This window comes from Lithobates pipiens, unplaced genomic scaffold (genome assembly GCF_037356315.1).
Source record: "Lithobates pipiens isolate NorthernLeopardFrog02 unplaced genomic scaffold, aLitPip1_a1.2 Scaffold_3, whole genome shotgun sequence".
Lineage (NCBI taxonomy): Eukaryota > Metazoa > Chordata > Amphibia > Anura > Ranidae > Lithobates > Lithobates pipiens.
In genome coordinates, this window is record NW_027507790.1 from 85,715,121 (window position 1) to 85,741,237 (window position 26,117).

Below are 26,117 nucleotides of genomic sequence, written 5' to 3' on the forward strand. Positions count from 1 at the left end.
ACCTGAGTGTTTCAAAGTTGTGTGTTTTTACCCCGATTTTGTACAGGTCATCAATGTAAAAAGGCAGAAAAATGCCTGTAATCTCCCCTTTGTAGTCAGATACATAAATATTGGGACATCGACACAATTCTAATCTTTTTGGCTCTATACACAACAATGGATTTGAAATTAAACGAAGATGTGCTTTCTTCACCAGGGAAAGAATTCTTCGGTCATCCACCACAGTTGTTCTCCGTGGTCTTCCGGGTCTTTTGGTGTTGCTGAGCTCACCTGTACGTTCTTTCTTTTTAAGGATGTTCCAAACAGTTGATTTGGCCACACCTAATGTTTTTGCTATCTCTCTGATGGGTTTGTTTTGTTTTTCAGCCTAACGATGACTTGCTTCACTGATGGACAGCTCTTTAGAGCTCATATTGAGAGTTGACAGCAAAAGATTCCAGATGCAAATAGCACACTTGAAGTGAACTCTGGACCTTTCATCTGCTCCCTGTAAATGGGATAATGAGGGAATAACACACACCTGGCCATGGAACAGCTGAGCAGCCAATTGTCCCATTACTTTTGGTCCCTTAAAAAAGTGGGAGGCACATATACAAACTGTTGTAATTCCTACACCGTTCATCTGATTTGGATGTAAATACCCTCAAATTAAAGCTGAAAGTCTGCAGTTAAAGCACATCTTGTTTGTTTCATTTCAAATCCATTGTGGTGGTGTATAGAGCCAAAAATATTAGAACTGTGTCAATGTCCCAATATTTATGGACTTGACTGTATATTCATGGTCTCTCAGGGGGTCTTCTACCCAAAATTACTTTCTGTAAATTAGTGATTACTTAATTACATTATCATAATTACAAAATCAGAAACAAAAATCAATGAGATCAGTTTGGTAAAAAAATAAATTTATTGCAGATATGGAAGGACTTTAAGTGATCAGTTATATATCACAGCAACCCAGCACACAGCAGAGATGCCATTACACAGGCAATTTAAAAACCTTGGTGTCAACAGTTTCAACCCTCCATGTCCACATATTACCTATGTAAATTCTAAAGTCTCTTTGTCTAGAACAGATACAGATCTGGCTTTAATCACTTGCCGACCAGGCCATTAACAAATGATGTCCTGGTCGGCAAGTGGAATACCGGGGTTATGGCTGCAGCATAACCCCGTCATTTTTTTTTTTTTTAGTCGGCGATCCTCTACAAGATAAAAATGGCCCGAGTGGGGAACTTGCCACTGGATCACTTTGAGAAGCGGCTGGAGGAGTGCCACTTCCCCTCCCACCACTTTTCAGGCGATCGGTGAAGCATCCGGCGGCATGCAATAGAGATGAGTGAAGGCAGGATTGGCCTTCGTTTATCTCTATGGCCTTGGAGGACCGGAATGACGCAATGACGCCACTTTTGCTTCGTTTGGTGCAGTGTCATATTTTGTTTTCCATTGTAGAATGCTCTGGAAGTGACGTTGCGGCCAGAAATTTTGCATTGCGCGATGCGTTCCAAACACATGTGCCATGTGTTCCAGAGGATTTCCGACAATTTGGTTCAGTGAAACCATCAGATAATGTCACGGAAGTGAGGGGAGGTAATTGTGGCGTTAAGTTTAGACAGAGCGGAGAGAGAGCGGGTAACCGTGGCTCAGGGAGGGGATTACCTCCCCTCACTTTCGTGACATTATCTGACAGTTTCACTGGTCTGCATTGTTGCAAATCCTTTGGAACGCATCGCACATGCGCAGTGCACAATTTCTGACCGCAACGTCACTTCTGGAGCATTCTATGATGGGGAGCAAAATATGACACTACACCAGCATGTAAACTAGGCTCTTTTTTTTTTAGTTAAAGCAAAAGATAAAGTTTATTTTTAATATTTTGCTTTTAAAAAAGGTAGAAGAGGGATTCTTATAGACTCCAGCTCTCTCTATAAAGAGGACCTGTCATGCAGTAATTCTATCGCAAGAGATGTTTAAATTCCTTGAGATAGCAATAAAAGTGATAAAAAAAAAATATATATATAAAAAAAAAAAAAGAGAGACTGTAAGAATAAAAGCATTAGATTTTTTTTAAAGCACCCCCGTCCAGTAGTGAACGCATATGTAGGTTACGCCCACATATGTAAACAGTGTTCAAACCACACGTTAGGTAGTGCTGCAATCATCAGAGCGAGAGCAATAATCCTGTACTAGACCTCCTCTAACTCTAAACTGGTAACTTGTAGAAATTTTTCAAGCCTTGCCCATGGAGATTTTTTAAGTACCATAGTTTGGTGCTATTCCACGAGTGTCTACAATTTTAAAGCCCAACATGTTGGGTATCTATTTACTCAGCATAACATCATCTTTCATATTTTAAAATAGTTCCTAAATGGTGTGTTATATATTGTTTTTTTAACTTAGTAAAGTGTTTTCTTTACAAAAATACTGTTTTGAAAAATCGCTGCACAAAAACCGCGTGACATAAAAAAAAAATGCAATGACCGCTATTTTATTCTCCAATGCCTCTGTTTAAAAAAAAAACAAAAAACAAAAACAACAACATGTGTTTGTGGCAAAAAAATACAGCTTTTTACATATGAGAGAAGTGTTAGAATTGGCCCTGTAGGCAAGTGCCTAAAATACTAAAACACTTATTCATATCTGTTTAATATAAAAACAATCAAATCAGCATTTAAGCTGAACTCAGGACAAACAGCTAAATACAGATGAAATACATATTTGGGAGCTGCATTACTTTCCAAAGGATTGAAATTTCTGTCCATCCAGTTCTGAGATTTATAAACCTCAGCCACACATCATAGCCCTGTCTGGCATGGTTTTTCTCTTCTGCAGGTAAACATAGATTTTACCCCTCCCTGGCCTATGACTGGACAGTAAAATGTGAAGCAGCACACCGATGAGCTCTTCTTACTGCCATTCTGCTCCCTTTCCTGATAGCATGTTCCTTGTTAGCATATGAGCACTGCAGCACAACTTGAACACTCCTTGTGCTGCTTCTCCCTCTCTCGGTCTGAGCTCTGCTGTATAGCTCACAAGAGGCATGTACCTGGTAAAATACAGGTATGTACATTGCATATATTTATGATTACGGGACTGCCTTATTTAAGTATTTAAAGTAGAACTATGGGCAAAACTTCTCTTTTGCTTAGAGTAAGGGAGGATTATAACGTCATATTTTTTTTCGCCCCATTGCGGAGATCACCCTTAATTTTCTGTCCCATAACCAAACAGGAAGTGAAAGGACATCCCTGCAAATTAAGGGAATTACTTGGGGACCCCAAAGTCACCAGAACTAGTGTCCCCATTGGAAGATTTCCCTCCCATTACTTTTCTGGGGACAACCCAAATTTTCAACATTTGGGAAGTTCACTTTCAATGATATTGGTAAACAGGACAAATGGAGAGAGAGTGAATCTTCATAATGGGGGCGCAGACAGCAATAAAAACTATAAAAGTGTTGTTTTTAGTTATACTTTAAAATCTGCCTCGAGTTCAGCTTTAAAGTAAACGATGCAAGTAGAAGTCTTTATAGTCAACTTGTCATGCAAGAAATATGTACGCTGCCATTACGCACCTCCTTTTGACAAAGCTATGTTACACTCACTGGCTTAATACTTTTTGACCTGCAATGGATTTACTTTAACAGCCTGAGCATGTCACATGTGTCTCTAGTGAACACATAGCAGTGATGAAAAAACTTTGCTGGGGCCCAAAGGCGGCTTTGAAAAGCTAGTCTAGTTTATACAATCACATTTACTTTTTGACCAGAAGGGTCTGACAAAGGTGCATTAAGTTTGGATTGAGAACCTTCCCCACCCCAGAGCCCCACAATATCTGGTCCAGTAAATGCTATGAGATCACCTATTAAAAGCTGACAAGTCTGTTGAGGAAAGGGATGTTACTGGTGAAAGAGTCTAAAGGCTAGTATACATAGGTCGAATGTAGGGCGGCATCGGCCGGTTCAATAAAAACTGTATTGCAGCAGAGCAGAGCTTTTGTCGATGGGGCATGAATGAAAAATGGTTCCCGGGAGGGGGAGACTATCCCCCTGTCAGAACACAACAACACAACAGGGGAGATTGATGTACTAACATTTAGTGTTTAGTATAGCAGCTTTGACCTTGGCTGTCAGTTTTGTTTTCATTCATCCCTGCTGGCTGAACTGCCGCTATGATCATTCTTACAGTGCACAGAATCGTCAGTTGAAAAAGAGGATATCTGAATGATGCCTGTAGCTGCAGGCATCATTCAGATATTCCCACTGAAATTCAAGGACATCATTGGGCTGGAAGTGGTTAACATTGTTTTCTAAGAGACTCAATTGTTCTACAGAATAGAAGACAATCATAAAGAGTGTTTATGACACGCTTTAGAAATCCTTTGTCTCTGCATGACAAATGTCAGCGCTTGCCCTAAATTCATGTACCTGGTAGATTCATCCCAATGCCAAGTGCCTGACACACCGTCTTCAGTGCAGTTAAACTCCCTCTCCATCCCTGCAGCAGTCTCACAACTAATGCAGTGGCTGAGGATTTTTGTAGCTGGATGGGCAGAGTCTAAGTGGACTTCGATATAGTTTCCCATCAGGTCCACTCTTTTAGTGCTTGACAGCAGGCAGCTTGTATAGCCAATTGACAGCCTAATACTGGTTATGGAATCCACCCACACCTTGCTGTCAATCACAAGAAGAGAGCAGGCCCGATAAGGAACTAGTCACTCAGCTTCCCCATAAAGCTCCGCCCAGTGTCAACATCACTGGTTTCCGGGAGCCTATGAAGCCAACAACGTCCTTGACAACCAATGAGGGAGGGGAGGGGTAGCGTCAGCAAACATGCTGCTCTGCTACACAGTGTAGTCATTCCATTTATAGAATGTGAAAATAGGCAAAGCTTTAAATAAAAAATAAACTTACATTTATACAGAATAAAATTGACTTTGATTTTGTTTACTAAAAAATGTCTGAAAAAAATTGCTTATGCAATCAACTGAAACTTGGTTGTCAGTTACTTCAAAATAAAGTTTTTTCTTCTTCTGCACAGGATAGAAAAACCTATTCTGTATGCAGGCAAAAACATGCAGCGCAGACTCTGGTTATCTAGAACACCTTGCCAATGTATCCGCACACGTCTAGTAAAGTCCATCACATGCAAGTTTCGGCACTGCAGTCTCTGTATGTGTACTGAGAATCCCACTTCCACTATTCACCATAATATATTCCTTGGAAGTCATGAAAGCTGTATCCTTCCCAGCGCATCATTTTCCAGTATGTCATTGAAGCCGTTAATCCTCATCTACCTGGTCCTGGAAGAATTCATCAACGTTCTGTGATTTATCATCCTCAAGTTCCTAATAAATCAAAAAAAGATTATAAAATGTCAAGAACAGAACAAAGACAATGAAGTTAAAGAATTAAAATTGTGGTGTGAAAAGTGCAACATACAGACTGTTTGCTACTTCTTCTAAAAAGGCAGAAAAAAGGGGGGTGAGGGGGCAATACTTCCACTGGAATATATTTCACCCTAATGCAGGGAATGCAGTAAGGTAAAAAATGTTTGCCTTTACAACCTCTAACTCTGGATAGACTCACACCCTTAGCTATATTTAATTTTTATAATAAAAAAAAAAAAAATAAAAAAAAACAGGCTTCCTGCGCTTATCAGTATATATGTACCCCTTCCCCCAACAGTGGAACACATATCTCCCTAGATATTCAAATTGTTAACCAAACCGTGCAGTACTATACATAAAAAAGGGATAAAACATCCTACTACAATACATTTCAGCAAATATATATTTGGTGCTCAATAAAATATAAACAAAAAATTTTTTATTGCTCCATATTGTGCAATTCAACACCAGATTCATAGAATCCCTAAATCAATAAGTAGGACAATATTTGCTTTTTGATACATGTGATATCTTCCACAGCGCCTCTATTCTACTCCTCAGCTGCAAACTGATATCTTATACTGCTTATTAAAAATGTAAAAACTATGTAAAATTTGTGTGTACCCTCACATTAAAGAGTGTCTTTCTTGGCATCCTGAGTGATAGCACTAACAATGTTTCATTCAGTGGAAGTGAGGTATCAGCCCAGGCTCCTCCCAATGCATCTCAGCATCCAGGACATAGTCAAGACTGCCCCTGACAATGTCCTGGATGAAGAACCGTGTTGGGCAGAGCCTGGGCCAATAGGTCACCTTTGCTAATTGGGAGACACACTTGCATCCTGTATGCAGTAGCATGTGGGGGGCGCACTCCTACTGAATGTTAGTGCTAACACCCAGGATGCCAAGAAAAACATTTTAATATAAGGGCACACATAGATTTTATGTTTTTACAAACAGTATTATGCTCTATGGGTCTTCTTTGTCTCACTATAAAATATATTTCACAAAAGTGAGTACACCCCTTACATTTTTGTAAATATTTTATTATAACTTTTCATGTGACAACGCTGATGAAATGACACTTTGCTACAATGTAAAGTAGTGAGTGTACAGCTTGTATAACAGTGTAAATTTTCTGTCCCCTCAAAGTAACTCACAGCCAATAATGTCTAAACCACTGGCAACAAAAGTGAACATTTCCAAATTGGGCCAAAAGTGTCAATATTGGGTGGCCATTATTTTCCAGCACTGCCTTAAGTCCTCTTGGGTATGGAGTTCACCAGAGCCTCACAGGTTGCCACTGGAGTCCTCTTCCACTCCTCCATGACAACATCACAGAGCTGGTGGGTGTTAGAGACCTTGCACTCATCCAACTTCTGTTTGAGGATGCCCCACAGACGCTCAATAGGGTTTAGGTCTGGAGACATGCTTGGCCAGTCCATTACCTTTACCCTCAGCTTCCTTAGAACAGCAGTGGTCTAATTGGAGGTGTATTTGGGGTCATTATATTGGAATACTTCCCTGCAGCCGAGTCTCTGAAGGGAGGGGATCATGTTCTGCTTCAGTATGTCACAGTACATGTTGGCATTCATGGTTCCTTCAATGAACTGTAGCACTCATATGTCTATTTCCCAAAGAAAACCTGTGGCTATGACGTTGAGCATTCAACTTCTTTGGTCGACCATGCTGAGGCCTGTTCTGAGTGGAACCTGTCCTGTTAAACTGCTGTATGATCTTGGCCATCGTACTGCAGCTCAGTTTTAGGGTCTTGGCACTCTTCTTATAGCGTATGCCATCTTTATGTAGAGCAACAATTCTTTTTTTTTTTTCAGATCCTCAGAGAGTTCTTTGTTGAACTTCCAGTGACCAGTATGAGAGATTGAGAGCGATAACACCAAATTTTAGGGATGCACTGAATGGGTTTTTTGGTGCCGAAACCGATACCGAAAATGAAAAATACACTAGGCCGTAAAACGAAACCGATACCGAAACAGCACCGATACCGAAAATTACTGTTTTTAAAAAATATATTTTTATACAGGAGGTGGTCAGACTGGGGACACGGTACAGGAGATGGTCAGACTGGGGACACGGTACAGGAGATGGTCAGACTGGGGACACGGTACAGGAGATGGTCAGACTGGGGACACGGTACAGGAGATGGTCAGACTGGGGACACGGTACAGGAGATGGTCAGACTGGGGACACGGTACAGGAGATGGTCAGACTGGGGACACGGTACAGGAGATGGTCAGACTGGGGACACGGTACAGGAGATGGTCAGACTGGGGACACGGTACAGGAGATGGTCAGACTGGGGACACGGTACAGGAGATGGTCAGAGAACGTGGTACAGGAGGCGTCCCCCATTGCAGCCAGTGTGCCTGTGCCCCATTGCAGCCAGTGTGCCCCATTTTGCAGCCAGTGTGCCCCATTTTGCAGCCAGCCTGTGCAGGGAAGAGAGCCGCCTCCATCGCCTGTTTGATCACAGTGCCGGGAACATCACAGCTTTCATTTCAATAGCTGTGTGTTCCCGGCCGCGCGCCGTCACACACAGCCCCTCCCCCTTGTTCGGGCACTTTGATAGACAGATCATCCGTCCAATCCTGCGGATGATCTGTCTATCTAAGTGCCCGGACAAGGGGGATGGGCACACGCGCGGCCGGGAACACACAGCTATTGAAATGAAAGCTGTGATGTTCCCGGCGCTGTGATCAAACAGGCGGTGGAGGCGGCTCTCCTGCGTCACCAGGGGCGGAGCCCCGCCCCCACCCAGACCACGCCCCATTTTCGGCTCCATTATCGGCTGTTTTTCTCTTTTGGCAAAATGCCGAAAAGGGCATTCTCTGCCGATATGTTTCGGCAGCCGAAATTTTGGTGCATCACTACCAAATTTAACACACCTGCTCCCCATTCACACCTGGGACCTTGTAACACTAACGAGTCACATGACACAGAGGAGGGAAAATGGGCAATTGGGCCCAATTTGGCCATTTTCACTTGGTGTACTCACTTTTGTTGCCAGTGGTTTAGACATTAATGGCTGTGTGTTATTTTGAGGGGACAGAAAATTGACACTGTTATACAAGCTGTACACTCACTACTTTACATTTGTATCAAAGAGTAATTTCTTTAATGTTGTCACATGAAAAGATATAATAAAATATTTACAAAAATGTGAGGGGCGTACTCACTTTTGTGAGATACTGTGTGTGTATAGACAGACACACACACACACACACACACACACACACACACCTGACTGGATATAAATGAATTGGATAGATAAGACAGGACCTCACATTTCATAGTTCTGGTAAATCTAAAGTTGGTTGTAAAAAGGCTTGTATGGTCAGGCTGTTAGGTGTATGGTGACACCATATATGAAATTAATCAAAATACACCATTTTTAGTTTTCAATTAAATGTACTCACCCTTGGCTCTTTGAACTCCAGGTCTTCTCCATACTGGATGGAAAAGTCTATATGTTGGAGGACAATATTTATGCATTCTTCATCTGAGCGATCAAATGGTAAAAATCGAACCATGCTGTAATCATCGATCTAACAAACCAAACAGAGAGATGATTGATGTGCAATAAACAGCTTTCTACACTATCAATTCAGACAAACTTTCAGTTAATAAAAATGTTTCACCAGTCATGCCATTATTTAGTAATGTATGGCAATGGTTAGATTGTGAAACTGGAAGGTATACTACCCTCTCTGATTTCAGACATAACCACAGGATGCTTTCTTCTGTAAACCAAGGTTGCCACATTTTTTTTTTTAATTTTATATATAAATTGTGAAAATAAGTATAAAAGGAATATCATCTAAAAAGCAAACACCTCCTGTTAGAGGGTAGTTACATTTGTTCTCCATGGCATGTAGGTACATAGCCACCCTCTCTTGCATGCTCTCAAGATGAGTTAGGGATTATGGTCAATGGGATTTATAGTATGCATAGAGAGCAGGAGCCCACAGAGGATGTTACAAGGAGGCAAACACAGTAAGAAACATTTTAACGAAAAATAGGCTAATAAGGCCATAATGTAGTGGATGTGTATGGGTTATTTTATGGAGAATAAGGATATCGTTTTGTATCACTTAGGTAATGACAACCTTATTGCTGAATCGCACACCCATAGCTACATAGTAGACAAGGTTGAAAAAAAAAAAAAAAAAAGAAAAAAGACAGAAGTCCAACCTATGTGTGTGATTATACATCAGTAATACCGTGTGTGTGTTATATATAAATCTCCCCCTCTATATTGTGGTCATTCAGGTGCTTATCTAATCAAACTATTAATGCCCCCCCACTGAGACCACCACATGTGTAAGGGAATTCCACATCCTTGCCACTCTTGCAGTAAAGAGCCTTCTATGTAGTTTAAGGTTAAACCTCTTTTCTTCTAATTTTAATGAGTGGCCACGTGTCTTGTCAAACTCCCTTCCACGAAAAAGTTTATCCCTATTGTGGGGTCACCAGTACGGTATTTGTAAATTGAAATCATATCCCCTCTTAAGCGTCTCTTCTCCAGAGAGAATAAGTTCAGTGCTCACAACCTTTCCTCATAACCAATATCCTCCAGACCCTTTATTAGCTGTTGCCCTTTTTGCTAGTTACTCCATTTCCAGTACATCCTTCCTGAGGACTAGTGCCCACAACTGGACAGCATACTCCAGGTGCAGCTGGACCAGAGTCTTGTAGAGTGGGAGAATGAATCGATTTATCCCTGGAGTTAATCCCTTTAAACCATGCCACTTTGGTTATTGTGTTTAAGCTTTTCCTTTTCTGAAGTGTGTACTGTGACAAATCTGCATAGAATTGTAGGTTTTGGTATTGAGATGGGATTTGTTCTTGCTTTCTCATTATTGCCATTAAGTTTTTTTTTCACGTGGAAGAAATGTAAATGCATGAGTACATCTCTAGGAATGTGGTCAGGCAAATGCAATGGTTTTGGCAGGCGGTGGACCCTGTCTATAGTAACGTCTAAGTCAGCGAGACTCGGTACAAGATTTTTGAACATTGCTGTCACCTATAGGGATAGGTTGCTCTGCTGCACTGATTCGGGGATCCCCCTTATTTTTAGGTTGTTTCTTCTCGACCTATCCTCCAAGTCTGCTAATTTTGCCTTTATCCACTTTTTCCTCATGGCTCCCCTCCGGATCTAATCCGTTGCCATCCAGCCTTGGCTTATACTTAGCTGGGCTATTAGAAGATTGGGTAGGAGGATTGGAGCGTAGGCTTGAAGATGCCGTGTGTTTTGACAGTGGATTTCTCTTTTTAGTGGTGTATTTATGGTCTGTGGCTGCCGAAGCGATATAGGCTTTGGTGCCATTTTGCCTACCTACTCCGTCAGGAGGTGGGGCCATCTATCATTTCGCCGTTTGCTGGGCATGTTTCCAGAGATGTTCCAGCCTGATCCACCGTGGATTTGGGTGTGAAAGGCTCTGTGGATGGGCTGTTACATGCCGCTGTGTTTCCGTGACGGCGGAGCTACGCGTCCATTCGGCTCCTCTGCAGGCCATGCCCCCCTCCCCCTCCCAAGTCTAAATCTAATTCTGTCCTCTGTTAGCCATGAGGGTGCTTCCTGTGATGTGTCACAAGGATAAACACTGCAGTTATGGTTACTAAAATTCAATACCTTCGCCATCTCCCCATCCTTTGTAACCAGCTGTCCTTCCTCATTCTTTAGCTGGAGGGTAAACATTTTTAAGGGGTGTACAGGTGTCAAAGCTGAACACCCTGTCAGTGTTTGTGTGTAAGAGCATTAACTACTATTGTGGTGTGCCTTGTACAAAGATTCCTCTTAAAATGTTACTAAACCCAAGACCCTGCATTCACTATATCTGGTCTCCCACAGTACACAGAATGTGGAAATGCAATCATTTTAGTAAATATAACCTGCCAACTACTTTTTTTCATCAGCAGTATATAGCAGTCTTGTGAATTATCAGTGCCTGGTTAAAGCTTGTAGGAGGAGTTTACATATTGTCCTATCAGGATTCAAGACCCCTGACCCCTCTGTCTGGACAGTGCTGAGCGCATGTGTTCAGCACAGGGCCACTCTCCCAAGAAAAATACAATTGCAATACACAAACTGAGCACGTGCAATCTGACTCCAGTAACTGTCTTATCTTTAGATGTTTTGGAGTCAGTGGAAGAGTAGGGGATCTGTGCATATAGGATCAAACAGCCTTTTTTACACAGTGAAGAGGATTAATCCCTTCCATCGTGAGTATAACAAGCATTACTACATATACAGAATGATTTTACTGTTGTGGGTATAAACACTTTAAGCATGCAATATATTTGTATACATAATAAGAGAAAATGTCCCCCCTTCCCTATATAGAACTTTTTGGGCAATAACTCACCAATCCACAAATTGCCTCTGTCAGCTTCTTGAATTTTTCACTTCTTAGTCTGTTGGTTGAATCTTCAATCATAGAATACATATCAGGGTCTAAAAATCTTATGTGAATAAAAAGGAGAATATAATTAAAAATAAAATAGGATGTAACAACATTTTCCAAAAGGTAAGTGGTCAGAGAGGGAGAGCCCTTTCCAGAGACAATTTCACCTTACCCTGCATGGGCAAGATGACATTGTTTCTTTAAGGAGTGAAGCACAGATATTTTTTTTTTAGGGTCTCAGATCCTCGAAAGCGCATCAGCTGCTCCACTGCAAGGAAATTTAGACATTAATAATTCAGTTTTTAAAAATCCTGTTTTTCAATTCTATATTTGAACATGTGGTAAACTCACTTCTCAATCTCCTTTTTAGCTTTTTTGTTCAGTAAATCCATCTTAGTCATGAGGTTGCACTGTGGAATTTCCAAAGATATCATAGCACTTAAGGCAGCCATTACTCCAGAAATAAACTGAAAAATAAATAAAAATATAGAAGCGGACCTTAGCGGTTTACTGCAAAACCTCAACGCAAATTTTCATACCGATATACAGTTATATTGGGAAACGAAAGCGTATGCAGCAAGTATTAAATCTGAAAATAAATTCATGGGTAACGAAAACTGCAATGCAGACAGAAGATTGAGATGGCTTACTTGACAAATGGAAAGTTTTGCACTCTCTCATATTAAAAAGGTGACACGTGGACAATGTAACTCATTTACCTAAATTATCTTCTACCTGGGATTGATTGCATGAGTGTATTTATATGTACATAAGTAAAAAACAAAACAAACAAAAAAACAAAAAACATGCACAGTAATACAACATCACAGGAAATCCAGTATACTTAAAATGGATCTGACCTAGTCTAAAAAGTGCCTGTTATCAATAGTGTTGAATAGAGCTGCATCTTTAACCACTTCAATACAGGGCACTTTCGCCCCCTTCCTTCCCAGCCCAATTTTCAGCTTTCAGCGCTCTAGCGCTTTCAGTGACAATTGCGCGGTCATGCTACACTGTACCCAAATGAAATTTTTATCATTTTGTTCGCACAAATAGAGCTTTATTTTGGTGGTATTTATTCACGACTCCGTTTTTTATTTTTTGCGATATAAGCGCAAAAAAGCGGAAATTTGGAAAAAAAAAACAATATTTTCTTTTTTCTACTTCAATAAAAATCCAATAAAATCAAATTTTGTCATAAATTTAAGCCAAAATGTATTCTGCTACATGTTTTTGGTAAAAAAAAATCCGTTAAGTGTATAATAATTGGTTTGTGTGATCACGGACATATGTACGCAAATGATCATGTACATATGTGTGCAGGTGATCACGTACATATGTGTGCAGATAATCATTGGGACATGTGATTTTAGTGGGACATATGTGGGGGACATGTTTTTATTATTAGGGACATGTGTTTTTATTATTTGGGGACATGTATGTTTTGGGGACATGTGTGGGGACATTGTGTTTATACTGTGTGATGTGTTTACTGTGTGGTGTGTTTACTGTGTACACTAGACTGGTGATCAGTGAGTAAAAAGCTGCAAAAAGCAGCTCATACTCACTGATCAGCAGCCGGCTGCAGCGATCTGCTCTCCTCTCCACAGCGATGACTTCTGTGTGAGGAGAGGAGGAGCCGATTGCCTAGCAACCGGCTGTTTGTTTACATCACATGACGGCCGTGATTGGACACGGCCGTCATGTGATCAGGAGGGCCAATCACAGAGCCCTCCTGCCGATCTGAGATGCGCCGTGTCCGGGTGACACGGGCGCATCGGGATCGCGCCGCTGCGCGGGCGCGCGATCCCGCTACTCCTGAATGACGTTCCTGAACGTCATATCAGGAGTAGGCGGCTCCCACCCGGCCGTATATGTGCATTGGCCGGGTGGGAAGTGGTTAAAAAAAATTGTGATCTCGATTCGGGAAAAAATACACTTCAATGAATAATAAAAAAATAAAAATAAAACGAAACAGTAAAGCTAGTCCAATTTTTTTCTGTTTTAATGTAAAAGGTGATGTTACACCGCGAGAATCGTGAGGGAATCATGATCTATCTTCTAAGCAAAAAAATTGTGATTCTCATTTTAGCCAGAATCGTGCAGCTCTAGTGTTGAGGTTCAGGCACCGTGTACTGCTGCAGATCAGGTTCTCTTCTACCTGGGCTCTTTACGATGTATTTTAAAGTGGAATAGTTGAACACATGGACCCAATCACTAGGAGCCTTCTGGAGGAAAAGTTGTGAGACAGAGGAGGCCTGCATAAAAGCCACTCATACCTTTGAGTTACAGGGAACGTGTGCATAAACATACATTTCTGCACGCATTACCAAGAACATGCGGCTAGCAGAGAGGTGCTTTATAGCATGAGAAACACACATTACAAAATCACGCCAGGCTCACCTCACTGTCTTAAAAGAGGCAGAGGAGCTACTTTGCCATGTTTGCCACATGTAGAGCGGCCTAATCAAATGATCAGGCTGACCTATGTTGTCGAGCAACAAATACACAAAAAAGTCATGCAGCTGTCAAAGGGGCCTAAATGCAATAAGAAAAGATACTTAGTGGTCAATACCCTGTACAGAAATGCCTGCTCCCCCTCTCTAACCGCCCCCTCGTGACATCAGGTTGGGGGATCTTCTCCCCAAACCCACTGTCAGAATTCAAAAGAGTCCCACATCATTCATTCACAGAGTTCTCAATGAACTATCAGGGCGCTGAGGAATAGTTCATTAATCTTTCTGTCATTCAGTAACTTCCTGTCCGTATCAGAGGTACGGGCAGACAGCTACACAGACAATCTGCTGGAACCTGACATTACATCCATAATCTGCTGATCGCAAGTCCAATGCTTTACAGACAAAAAAAATAAATGCAAATTTTTTAACCTGCTAATTTAGTGTAGCTTGTACCTAGAACAAATGATAACATTTTACTATTTGGTCATGTTTACAAAGGACTGAGAAGGGGCTAAATTTAGGGGCTCTGCTCACTGCCTCCCTCATCTAAACCAATACGGCCAGACAAGTCAGAATGCATCTTCTCAAACACGGCTGAAACTTCTACTTGAGTGAACATGCTCAAATTCCATGAACAGTATCCGTATTTATTCTACTGGCTCCTATACTAGACAGTACAGTCCTAGAACCTTACATGATTTTTTTTCACTATTTACATATTGTATTTATCTCCAATTAGAAACCTTACCTTGAAAGATTCCACCATGAACTGAGAATCAACAAGGAAGACGCCACAGACTCTAAACTCCCACTGCTGGAGCTGTTCTACCAGGTACTTCATAACCGGCAAGTGCGTGTACAGTTCAATCTGACCTAGGAGAACAAAAGTCAACTGTGAAGCAACTTGAACTAACTATATTATATGGTAGTGGTAGAGAACGAAAAAGGTTATTTTATTATGATGGCATTTAATGCAATTCCAATAACAAGGAGCACAGAACGTCTCAAAAATATAACTATATAAATAGAGTAGCTAAAGCCAAAACCTTTTTCTTGTTTTGGATCAGGTGGTTAGGGGACAGAACCTCTGTCAGATTGTATTACTGTTTGTGTTCACTTTCCAAAGATGTAGCCTATTTGTCCTGGGAACTAATGTCATCGGGACTGAAATTGTGAAAAAAATCAATCATTTAGGGTTGTCACCAGAACAGCAATTTTCCAATGGCATATGTTCTGGTAAAAACGGTCTACGAGGGCAGCTCTCATTTTGGCAAGATTCCCTTTTTTGTCTGCAGGACAGAAGTTTTGGCTTTAGGTACACCTTCAATTCTGCAAAGCAATGTTATTTTAAAAACATAAAAAAAACTGTCATATGGCTTTGAAAAACGTTCAAAATTTTAGAACTCGAACTGCATTCACAAGTAGGTGTGACATGCCATTTCATTTATGTGCAATGATGACCTAAGGGCAGATTTGATGGACCACATCAGAAATGTATTTTTTATAAAGATGAAGTCAATCACAACTTTTGATCCTTACCTGGGCAATCAAAAAGTATATAGTCATCCTCAGTGTGCCCCAAACAACTCTCCAGCCAGTCAAAGTTATTGGCAAAATACTCCATACAATATACAAGTCCCCCATTAGGACCAAATCTGAGAGAGCTGTCTTCCATCACATCATCTACTTCTATTAGTTCCCGGATATCTGTAACAAACAAAGAACAAAGTCTAAAAACCAATACATTAGGGATTAAAAACATTTTTTCAGCCAAGCAACCAGTAGTTCATAGCATATTCATGAAGTGAATTCCCAGCCAAAATATTTTTATCTTTTAGTATGACTAAAGTAAGGAGGGAACTGACTTCACTCCCTGTTCCAATAACAGTTTTACCAAGACAGGAAGTGATAGTAATTCTCTAAAACAGGGACACAATGATAGGAACCAAGTAGAGTGGAGAAGAGTAAGAAACTGTCAGGCTTTTTGTTTTTTGTCAGCTCATCACAGCACAGGCTGTGACAGAAGTCACAGGAAGTAAGGGAAAATCTCCCCAAAGGGAACCAGATAGCAATAAAATCACTGGTCATACCTCCTCCTTACATGAATAAAAAAAAAAAAAAAAAGTTTTATTTTAAAAGCGTGTTTAGAAACATCAAGCCTTTTGGAAGGCAAGTAAAACACTTATCCAGTGCGGTTATGATACATGTAAATTTATAGGTACAGTATAAGCAAAGCAATAATAACCCCAAAGCAATAAGAAAACTATTCTGCATACTTTTGATAAACTAGTACTTAAAAGAAATGTTTATTTTCAACAGTCAACGCCAGTGTTTCCCAACCTTTATTCAGCCAAGGTACCCTTAAAATTGTGCACACCATACAAATTACACACACGTGGGCCACCCAACACTGACTGACTAGGATGAGCGTGATGTCCTCCTTATCAACCAACCAATTACATCACTTGTTTTCTAAGATGCCAGTGGCTGGTTAACATCGGGTCCAAGGTGGTTGTAATGCTGCTCAATGAAAACCTGTTGCTTTGTGTAAAAAAAAAAAAAAAAAAAAAAGGCAGGCTTGTTGACAATTTTTGGTCATTTGTAAACATTTTGCCAGGACACCCTGAAGTACCTAGAAGGCACCCTGGCTGAAAAAGGCTGGTCTAGACCAGGGATGAAAAATGACAAAAATGCAGACTTCAGAAGCTAGGGAATACAAGCTCCGGCTGCGTGAAGTGAAATCTGACAAAAAGAAAAGAAAGAGACCCTTTTTATTGACTAAACCCATGCCCAGATTTTCTAATCTAATGACACAGCTGTTCAGATCTTGATATATGATACCTTTGATAGTAGGAGGGCTGCTACAAATCAGCAGATCTTCTTAACTAGACTCTAGGGGTAATTTAGTGTTGACCTTATTTGAAAATGCTAGCCACCTGGATGTTGGGTTGATGCACTGGCTTTAGTGCCTTTTAAATCACTGACATGGAACAAATATGCAGGTTGGGAATTTTAGAAGAGACCGTTGTCTTGGATAGCGACTCAAAGTACTGAGGTGGATCAGCATGACAACCAGGAATCCAGTGTTTTAAACACACAGAAAAAAGTTGTAGTTGTAAAACTATAAAGTTCTTTAGAAGAAAAAAAATAATTTGAATATATAATATATATATATATATATATATATATATATATATATATATATATATATATATATATATATATACACATACATACATATACACATATACACACACACACTATCTCACAAAAGCGAGTACGCCTCACCACATTTTTAAAAATATTTTATCATATCTTTTCAAGTGACACTTTGCTGCTGTAAAGTAGTGCGTGTACAGCTTGTATAACTCTCTAAAATTTGCTTTCCGGCCATAATAATTCAACACACAGCCATTAACGACTAAACCGCTGGTAAAAAGTGAGTACACCCTAAGTGAAAATGTCTAAATTGGGCCCAAAGTGTCAATATTTTGTGTGGCTACCATTTTCCAGAACTGCCTTAACCCTCTTGGGCATGGGGTTCACCAGAGCTTCACAGATTGCCACTGGAGTCCTCTTCCACTCCTCCATGACGACATCACGGAGCTGGTGAATGTTAGAGACCTTGCGCTCCTCCACCTGTTTGAGGATGCCCCACAAACGCTCAATAGGGTTTAGGTCTGGTGACATGCATGGCCAGTCCATCATCTTTACCCTCAGCTTCTTTAGAACATCAGTGTCTTGGAGGTGTGTTTGGAGTCATTATCTTGGAACACTGCCCTGCGGCTCAGTCTCCGAAGGGAGAGGATCAGGCTCTGCTTCAGCATATCCCAGTTCACATTGGCATTCATGGTTCCCTCAATGAAATGTAGCTCCCCAGTACTGGCAGCACTCATGCAGCCCCAGACCATGACACTCCCACCACCATGCTTGACTGTAGGCAAGACACACTTGTCTTTGTACTCCTCACCTGGTTGCCACCACACATGCTTGACGCCATCTGAACCAAATAAGTTTATCTTGGTCTCAACAGACCACAGGACATTGTTCCAGTAATCTGTGTCTTTAGTCTGCTTGTCTTCAGCAAACTGTTTGCAGGCTTTCTTGTGCATCATCTTTAGAAGAGGCTTCCTTCTGGGACGACAGCCACGCAGACCAATTTGATGCAGCGTGCGGTGTATGGTCTGAGCAATGACAGGATGACCCCCCACCCCTTCAACCTCTGCAGCAATGCTGGCAGCATTCATACTTTGATTTTCCAAAGACAATCTATGGATATGACGCTGAGCACGTGCACTCAACTTCTTTGGTTGACCATGGCGAGGCCTGTTCTGAGTGGAACCTGTCCTGTTAAACCGTTGTATGGTCTTGGTCACCATGCTGCAGTTCAGTTTCAGGGTCTTGGCAATCTTTTTATAGCCTAGGACATCTTTACGTAGAGCAATTATTTTTTTCAGACTTTTTTGCCATGAGGTGCCATGTTGAACTTCCAGTGACCAGTATGAGAGATTGGGAGTGATAACACCAAATGTAGTACAGCTGCTCCCCATTCACACCTGAGACCCTGTAACACGAATGATTCACATGACACCGGGGAGGGAAAATGGCTAATTGGGTCCAATTTGGACATTCTCACTTTTGTTGCCAGCAGTTTAGACATTAATGGCTGTGTGTTGTTATGTTAAACTTGTAATCGGAATCTTCAAGTGGGAAATGTGATATTACTTAAGAAACAAGGCCTGAGGTGTGCCATGGCCTGGATGGTCAGTATGCCTGAAAAGAGGGCAAAAAGACACAAGTTTAGGTGGGAAAGGGAAGGTAAAGATCCCATCCATAAAATGACGTATGCCCAAACGCCAACCGTAAGTAACCGGTAAGTATCCGCTGGGAGAGTAGAACCCACCGACTCCTGACCTGGAGATGAGAAGGAACCCCCTTAGAGCCTGCAAGCTACGCAAACCCAATTGAACGTCCCGTGAAGGATAGGATGAGCCTGATGCCCACGGTAACCCAGACATGAGAATGAACTGCTTGTGAATGAGAGGATACGTGGGGAAAAGGGAGCAAGGGCTGACCCGAAGAACCCCTGCAAGAAGATGGCTGAGCAGCCTGAAAATACCTACAACGGACACCAGAAGAAGCATCGTGAAACACCCCCCCCCGGCCTACCCATACCTGGTAAGAGGAAGTGAGAGGGTGAGTGCCAAAAATACAAGTGATAGGAGAGGAAAAGCTGGCTGCCCGATGGATGTGAAGGAGTAGGTCCCATGGCAATGAGCATCATCAACATGGAGACACCAAGACAGACTGGTCCCACCGGATGCGAACAGGTCATGCTTCAGCCTGAGACCTATCAACCAAGACCGAATCCTTAACCGAGGAAGGAGAGTCAGACTCCAACCCAGGGAAATAAGTCCCATGGCATGTTACAGCCATGCCCAAGTGACTGAAGCCCCCACCTGGAACAGACCAGGGATCAGCAAAGATGACTGGACCGATGTCCCTGAGCAGTACTCCAGGCAACCTCCTAGACACAAGCTCGGAGCTGAGAGTGGAATCCAGAATCATGACAACGTCGCCCAAAAAAACCTACCACCTAAGGACCGTGGCTAGGACACACCCTGACTATACATCCCTGGGTGGTAACCAGGGCCTCAACACAACAGGACATCAACTGAAGAAAATAGAGGACTGCTACTGACCCAAGGGTGAACCCAGTGGCGAAACGATATCAGCACCAATCCGCTAGCCCCCCCAACAATGGCCGAACTGAAGGAAGTGAGTGCAAGCACGGTCAATATTGTTATGGATGCCCAACCTAAAACACAAACTAGACAAATGACAGACAATCAGACATGAGAACAACAACGCCCCTCTGCCTACCTAAGAATGAAACATGAGCATAAATGTCAAGACCACAGCGCATAAATGAACCTGATGACGAACCCCCCTCCCCCCCCGTGTGAGTAGTGAGTTAGCCCGAGTAACCTGCAGCTCAGACACAGGTAATTAACAGAAACTCAGGCCTAGAGTACCCACAGACCGTGGTGGGTAGACGTACAGGTGTGGTGAATGAACATGCATCGTATGACGTATGGTATACGGGCGAGAAGATTGTGGTCAACAATCATTAATAACGAAACCTCAGCCCGTATGGATCTGTAGACGTGACAGATCCTGACATGTGAGCCCTAGCTAACTGCCCTAGGTACAAACATGAACACAGGCACGATGAGACATGACAACCAACAAATATGAAAACAGGTACCGTAGTATGCCATGAGTGACAGAAACGCTGGGCCAGAAATGCAAGGACAGCAACCCTATGACAGAATGTTGCGACAGAAATGCTGAACTGAATGCTGAGGCAGAAACAAAAAAGACATAAATCCTGGTGCAGAAACGCTATGACAGAAGGCAACGCCATGACAGAAACGCTGAAACTGAATGCTGAGGCAGAAACGAACAGAAACCCAGGTGCAGAACGCAATGACAGAACGCTGAGGCAGCAATGACATGACAGAAAATCCTGGGGCAGAAAAACGCTGAGGCAGCAATGACATGACAGAAAACCCTGGGGCAGAAACGCTATGACAAAAAAGGCTGAGACAGAAATGTTAGACAGAACACTGACAGAAATACTGGGGTAGGAAATGCTATGACAGAAATGCAGAAACTGTATGCCGAGACAAAATCCAGGGGCGGAAACGCCACGACCGAAATCCAGGGGCGGAAACGCCACGACCGAAATCCAGGGGCGGAAACGCCACGACCGAAATCCAGGGGCGGAAACGCCAAGACAGACATCCGGGGCGGAAACGCCAAGACAGACATCCGGGGCGGAAACGCCAAGACAGACATCCGGGGCGGAAACGCCAAGACAGGACATCCGGGGCGGAAACGCCAAGACAGACATCCGGGGCGGAAACGCCAAGACAGACATCCAGGGGCGGAAACGCCGAACCGAACGGTGCGGCAGAAATGCCCGCCGAGCAGAATGGTGCGACAGAAATGCCGGACCAAAGGCAGTGACCGAACGCTGACAGAACGCTACCAAAGAATATAAGAACAAGTAAAACTGAGAAGGAAAAAAGGAACAACAGGCAGGTGACCACCCATCCCCCCTCAGTGAGCACCGGGACCCACCAGGCGTGCGGATGGTGAAGATGGATGCACATATGGAACACCGACCAATCCCCCCCCCCATATAAAACAAGGGGAGAGGGGATCTGGCGTGCGGCCGAACTAGACAGGCCCCCCCCCCCCCTTTGCAGATGTGTGGGGAGCAGAGCCGGTGGCCGGTCACCCCCCCCACACACAAACACACACGCACCAGAGACTTGCCGGAGTCACCTACGTGGAGTGCCAGGAGCCTGGGGACAGAGGAGGCGGTGGCCGGCTCCCTCGTGGAGCTAGACGCATGGGGAGTGGGCGAGCAGGGAGAGTGCAGCCATGCACCTGGAACAAAGGACGCACCCCGCTGCCCCCGGCATGAGCGCCGGGAGAAGCGGGCGGCATGCTAGCCAAAGGGAGCCATGGGTGGTGGAGGATGGATGGATGGCCCCTCTCTCCCCCCCGGCATGGACGCCAGGAGAGGCGGGCGGCATTCAAGCCAAAGGGAGCCGTGGGTGGTGGAGGATGGATGGATGGCCCCTCCCCCCACCATGGACGCCGGGAGAGGCGGGCGGAATGCTATCCAAAGGGAGTCGTAGGTAGTGGAGGATGAATGGACGGCCCCACGCCGGCATCCGGGAGAGACAGACAGGCGGGCGGCAACACCCTCCCCCCGCTGGAACCTGGGCCGCAAGGGTAGACGGCAGGGCGGCCTTCATTGCCGTGGCTGACCGTCACCTAGAAAACACCAACCCTGGCCCTGACAGAGGAGGAGGGTTAAATAGTCTCTCAGACTCCTCCCACAAGCTGTACACTCACTACTTTACATTGTAGCAAAGTGTAATTTCTTCAGTGTTATCGCATGAAAATATGTAACAAAATAGTTACAAAAATGTGAGCGGTGTACTCACTTTGAGATATTGTACATAGGCGACGCTTTAAATTGTATTTTTTTTTTTTTACGGTTACCAGGTTAGAGTTACAGAGGAGGTCTAGTGCTAGAATTATTGCTCTCGCTCTGACGATTGCGGCAATAACTCACGTGTGATTTGAACACCGATTACACATGCGGTTGTGACTTCCGTATGCGATTTCTTTGCTGTATGAGGTCACGGCGACGCTTTAAAAAAAATGTTCTTCTTATTTTAATATTAATAAATTGTTTTTTTAAAAAAAATAAAAACATTTTGATCACTTTTATTGCCGTCAAAAGGAATGTCATCCCTTGTAATAGGTGGTGTCCCTAGCCGCTGGAGGCATCGGATTGTTGATCGGGCCTCCTGGTGGAACGGGAGGCCCGGTAAGAGCGGCGGGTGTCCCCCTCCGCTCCTCCCGTATAACAGCCGAGTGGCTTTTAGCCGAATCGGTTGTTATCGCTGGAAAGCCGATTGCCGGCTCTAAAAAACATAACTGGAATAATGCCTGCAGCTGTGGGCATCATCCCGACATAACCCCGGAAAACTGAGTACACACATTTGCGTACGCTCGGTGCAAAGGGGTTCAACCCAAATCAAACATTATAATGTAGTTTACCAAGTTTTAGCTGTGATGGCTGCATTCATTTTCTTTTCTTATTGAAAACCTTTATCCCAAAAAGAAAACTGTTATTGTAACTGCTTATAAAGTGTTAGCTGGAGTTTGGCTTCAATTTGTCAGTACATCTTAACACTCTCCTCCCCGACAATGCTGCTATCCAAAGGTGCCCCCCATGCTCCTTCAGAGTGGGGGCACTCTAAAACAGGAGGTGTGTCACTGGCCAGATCACCAGGTGAAAACTGAGAGGAAAAAAAGAAAATGAATGCATCCGTCACCTCTAATGTAAGCTGCAATATATTACATTTTTTTGTTTTATTCCGCTTTAAGCTACCTAAAAAAAACAGCGAAGTATCCATTTACCTGCCATAACAGGATAGTCAAAGTGTTCTGCTGCAGGATCCAGATTAACCACTTGAACAGAGCGATTCATGGCCTCACAGTGCTGGACCATCGTAGAACAGTAGGTGCTCTAAAATGAAACATACATCACAGGCAGGTGATTACAAAAAAAAAAAAAGTAGAATATACAGTATATATATTGTGTATTATATGAGTAAAAACAAAGATTAAACTTTGCAAACAGATATTATTGCATATACGATTAGTATTTTATAATGTGTACTATGGCACAAGTGCAAGATAGTTACCATTATTGTATCCTTAACTAGATAAGCTGCTGAAAGCGGATTTCCACCCAGAAGTGGAACTTCCACTTAATTGCTTCCTCCCCCTTCCGGTGTCACATTTGGCACCTTTCAGGGGTGTGTGGGGGGGGGGGGGGGGGGACAGTCCCTACTTCTGGGAGAGCGGGCCACTGCCCCGTTCTCCTGGAAGTTCAGCCCCCTCCTCCTTCCTCCGCCTCTGGGCCAATCAAAGCGCAGCGAGCTTCGCACATGAGCAGTAGGGAACTGGTTGTGAAGCTGAAAGGCTTCCCTGCTGGGAAGGCAGCAACTGTACCAGACAGTCGATCCGAAGATCAGCTGGGGTGCTGACATCGCAGGCTCCCTGAACAGACAAGTGTCCATATAGTAAAAGTCTGCAGCTACAGTAGAGACATACAGGTTCGTGCAATAGAGCCACAAATGTACATTACGTGGTCTGCAAGTGGTTAAAAATAAATAAGGTTGGAACTCTGCTTTAAAAACATGGTGTTTTTAATGTATTTTCTGGATTCCTGTCTCCCAGCAAGCACCTGTGACAAGAGTCAAAAAACACACCTTTGCATTTCCTATGATAATTAATGGAAGGTAGGGTTGCCCCCTCATCCCTTTAAAACTGAACACATATTAATGTTCTGTGGCTGATTAAGGTGGTAATTAAACTCACTCTGTGCCTTATCTGCCTCAGAACCTGTGTATTTCATGTGTGTCCGGGTTTAAAGGGATGAGGTGGCAACCCTAATCAGCCGTGCGGTTTTGACAAGCGTGCCAAAAATGCAGCACGCAGGAATTTTTTAAAACGCAGCGTAGCAATGTGAACAGTTATATCACTTTTACAGGGCACTTACTCCCCCTTCCTGCCCAGGCCATTTTTCAGCTTTCAGCGCTGTCGAACTTTGAATGACAAATTCGGTCACGCTACACTGTACCCAAACAATTTTTTATCATTTTCTGCACACAAATAAGGCTTTCTTTTACAGGTATTTAATCACTGCTGTTTGTTTTTTTTTTGGATTTTTGTAAAAAAAAAAAAAAAAAACATTTTTTTTTTACTTAGATTCTATCAGTATATTTTGTAACTAAGTAATTTTTCTCCTTCACTGATGTGTACTGATAAGCCCCATACACACCATCAGATTTTCTGCTGATTTTTTCCTTCAGATTTACCAAACCATATAATATAAGGTTAAACCTTAGGAGTTTCAATGTGTATGCAATCAGGCAGGCCATTGCACTACATGGTTTTGGTAAATCTGAAGACAAAAATCAGCAGAAAATCTGATAGTGTGTATGGGGCTATAGGCTGACCTGGTGGGCACTGATGAGGCAGCACTTGCGGGCACTTAAGAGGTACCAATATGCCGCACTTATGGGCACCGATCGGCCACAGTGATAGGCGACACTTATAGCCAGCACTGACTGGCATCGCTAATGGGCACTGATTGGTGGCACTTGTGGGCAGTGGTGGGGGCACTGATAATCAGTGCCCTGATTACATGTGTAGATGCCACTGATCGGCTCTGCTCACCACACCCTCTGTCAGTGTGAGGCGAGGAGCGCTGATTACCGGCATCTCGGTGTTTACATGTGACCAGCCGTGATTGGACACAGCTGATCACATGGTTAAAGAGCCGTGGAAGTAGCTCCCTACAGAGATTGGGGTCACGCCTAGCAAGTCCACCCAAGAGCGGCCGTTCTGGGACGCCGTCATTTGACGTTGGGTGACAACTAGTTAAAATGGTTGTAAACCTTTTACAACCACTTTTTACTACAGGGAAGTCTATAATTAGGCTTACCTGTAGCTACTAAGGATGAGCTTTGGCGTGTTTGCACAGCCCACGTGCGGAGCCTGCACGCCGCTGATAGGCAGTGAGACATTTTCCCGATTCGCGGCTGCAGAGATCGGGAAATGTCTTACTGCCTGTGATTAACGCAGCGCCAACTTCCTGGCAGGCTCTACACGTGGAGCGCATGAACAAGCCGGAGCTCATCCCTAGTGCCTACACTGGATATCTCCTAAACCTGCACAGTTTAGGAGATATCCCTGTATTTGCATGTGCCGACGTCATCGCCACATGTGCACTGTGACGTCATCGCGGCTCCAGCCAATTACAGCGCCGGAGCCGCGATACCTGGAAGTAACCCCGGGAGCGTTTTTGGCCGCTGAATCGGTGTGCGAGGATGGCTACGGGGGCTTCGATCTCAGGTAATTCATAATGAGCTAGTATGCTATGCATACTAGCTCATTATGACTTTGTCTTGCAGAATTTTTTTTTTTTTAAGGTTTACAACCTCTTTAAAGAGGAATCATTTTCAGCAGGCTTCCCCGATCACTACACTGGATATGTAGGGCTCCTCTCCTAGGTAGTAAAGGCTGAGAAGATCTCCTCTCCATCATTTTATCTACTATCATAGATCCCTCTCACCTTCCCGCTGCCCGCCGGTCCCATCACCAGCTGCGCGTAGCGAGGCATGATCACCTTCCCGCTCCCCCACTACACCCGACGAGATCTACTTCCGGGATCCGGACGGTGGCTGCCA

The 26,117-nt window shown here is 43.3% G+C and overlaps 1 protein-coding gene across 1 annotated transcript; it reads right to left on the reverse strand.

Moving 5' to 3' along the window:
* Positions 1–885: 885 nt before the first annotated feature.
* GPN3 (GPN-loop GTPase 3) lies at positions 886–26,115 on the reverse strand. Its single transcript, XM_077461997.1, has 8 exons — positions 26,003–26,115; positions 23,278–23,386; positions 15,808–15,975; positions 15,017–15,141; positions 12,161–12,276; positions 11,771–11,867; positions 8,822–8,950; positions 886–5,343 (listed from the first exon to the last, which is right to left on the reverse strand). The coding sequence occupies exons 1-8, from the start codon at positions 26,048–26,050 to the stop codon at positions 5,278–5,280; spliced, it is 858 nt and encodes a 285-aa protein (XP_077318123.1). The 5' UTR covers positions 26,051–26,115; the 3' UTR covers positions 886–5,277.
* Between the last annotated feature and the right edge of the window lie 2 nt (positions 26,116–26,117).

Excerpts from the sequence above, each read along its gene's own strand:
- GPN3 (XM_077461997.1), bottom strand. The coding sequence starts at position 26,050 with ATGCCTCGCTACGCGCAGCTGGTGATGGGACCGGCGGGCAGCGGGAAG. Across the intron at positions 11,868-12,160 it reads GCTAAAAAGGAGATTGAGAA|ATTTTTAGACCCTGATATGT; the intron begins GTGAGTTTACCA and ends TATTCACATAAG. Across the intron at positions 5,344-8,821 it reads TGGAGTTCAAAGAGCCAAGG|GAACTTGAGGATGATAAATC; the intron begins GTGAGTACATTT and ends TTGATTTATTAG.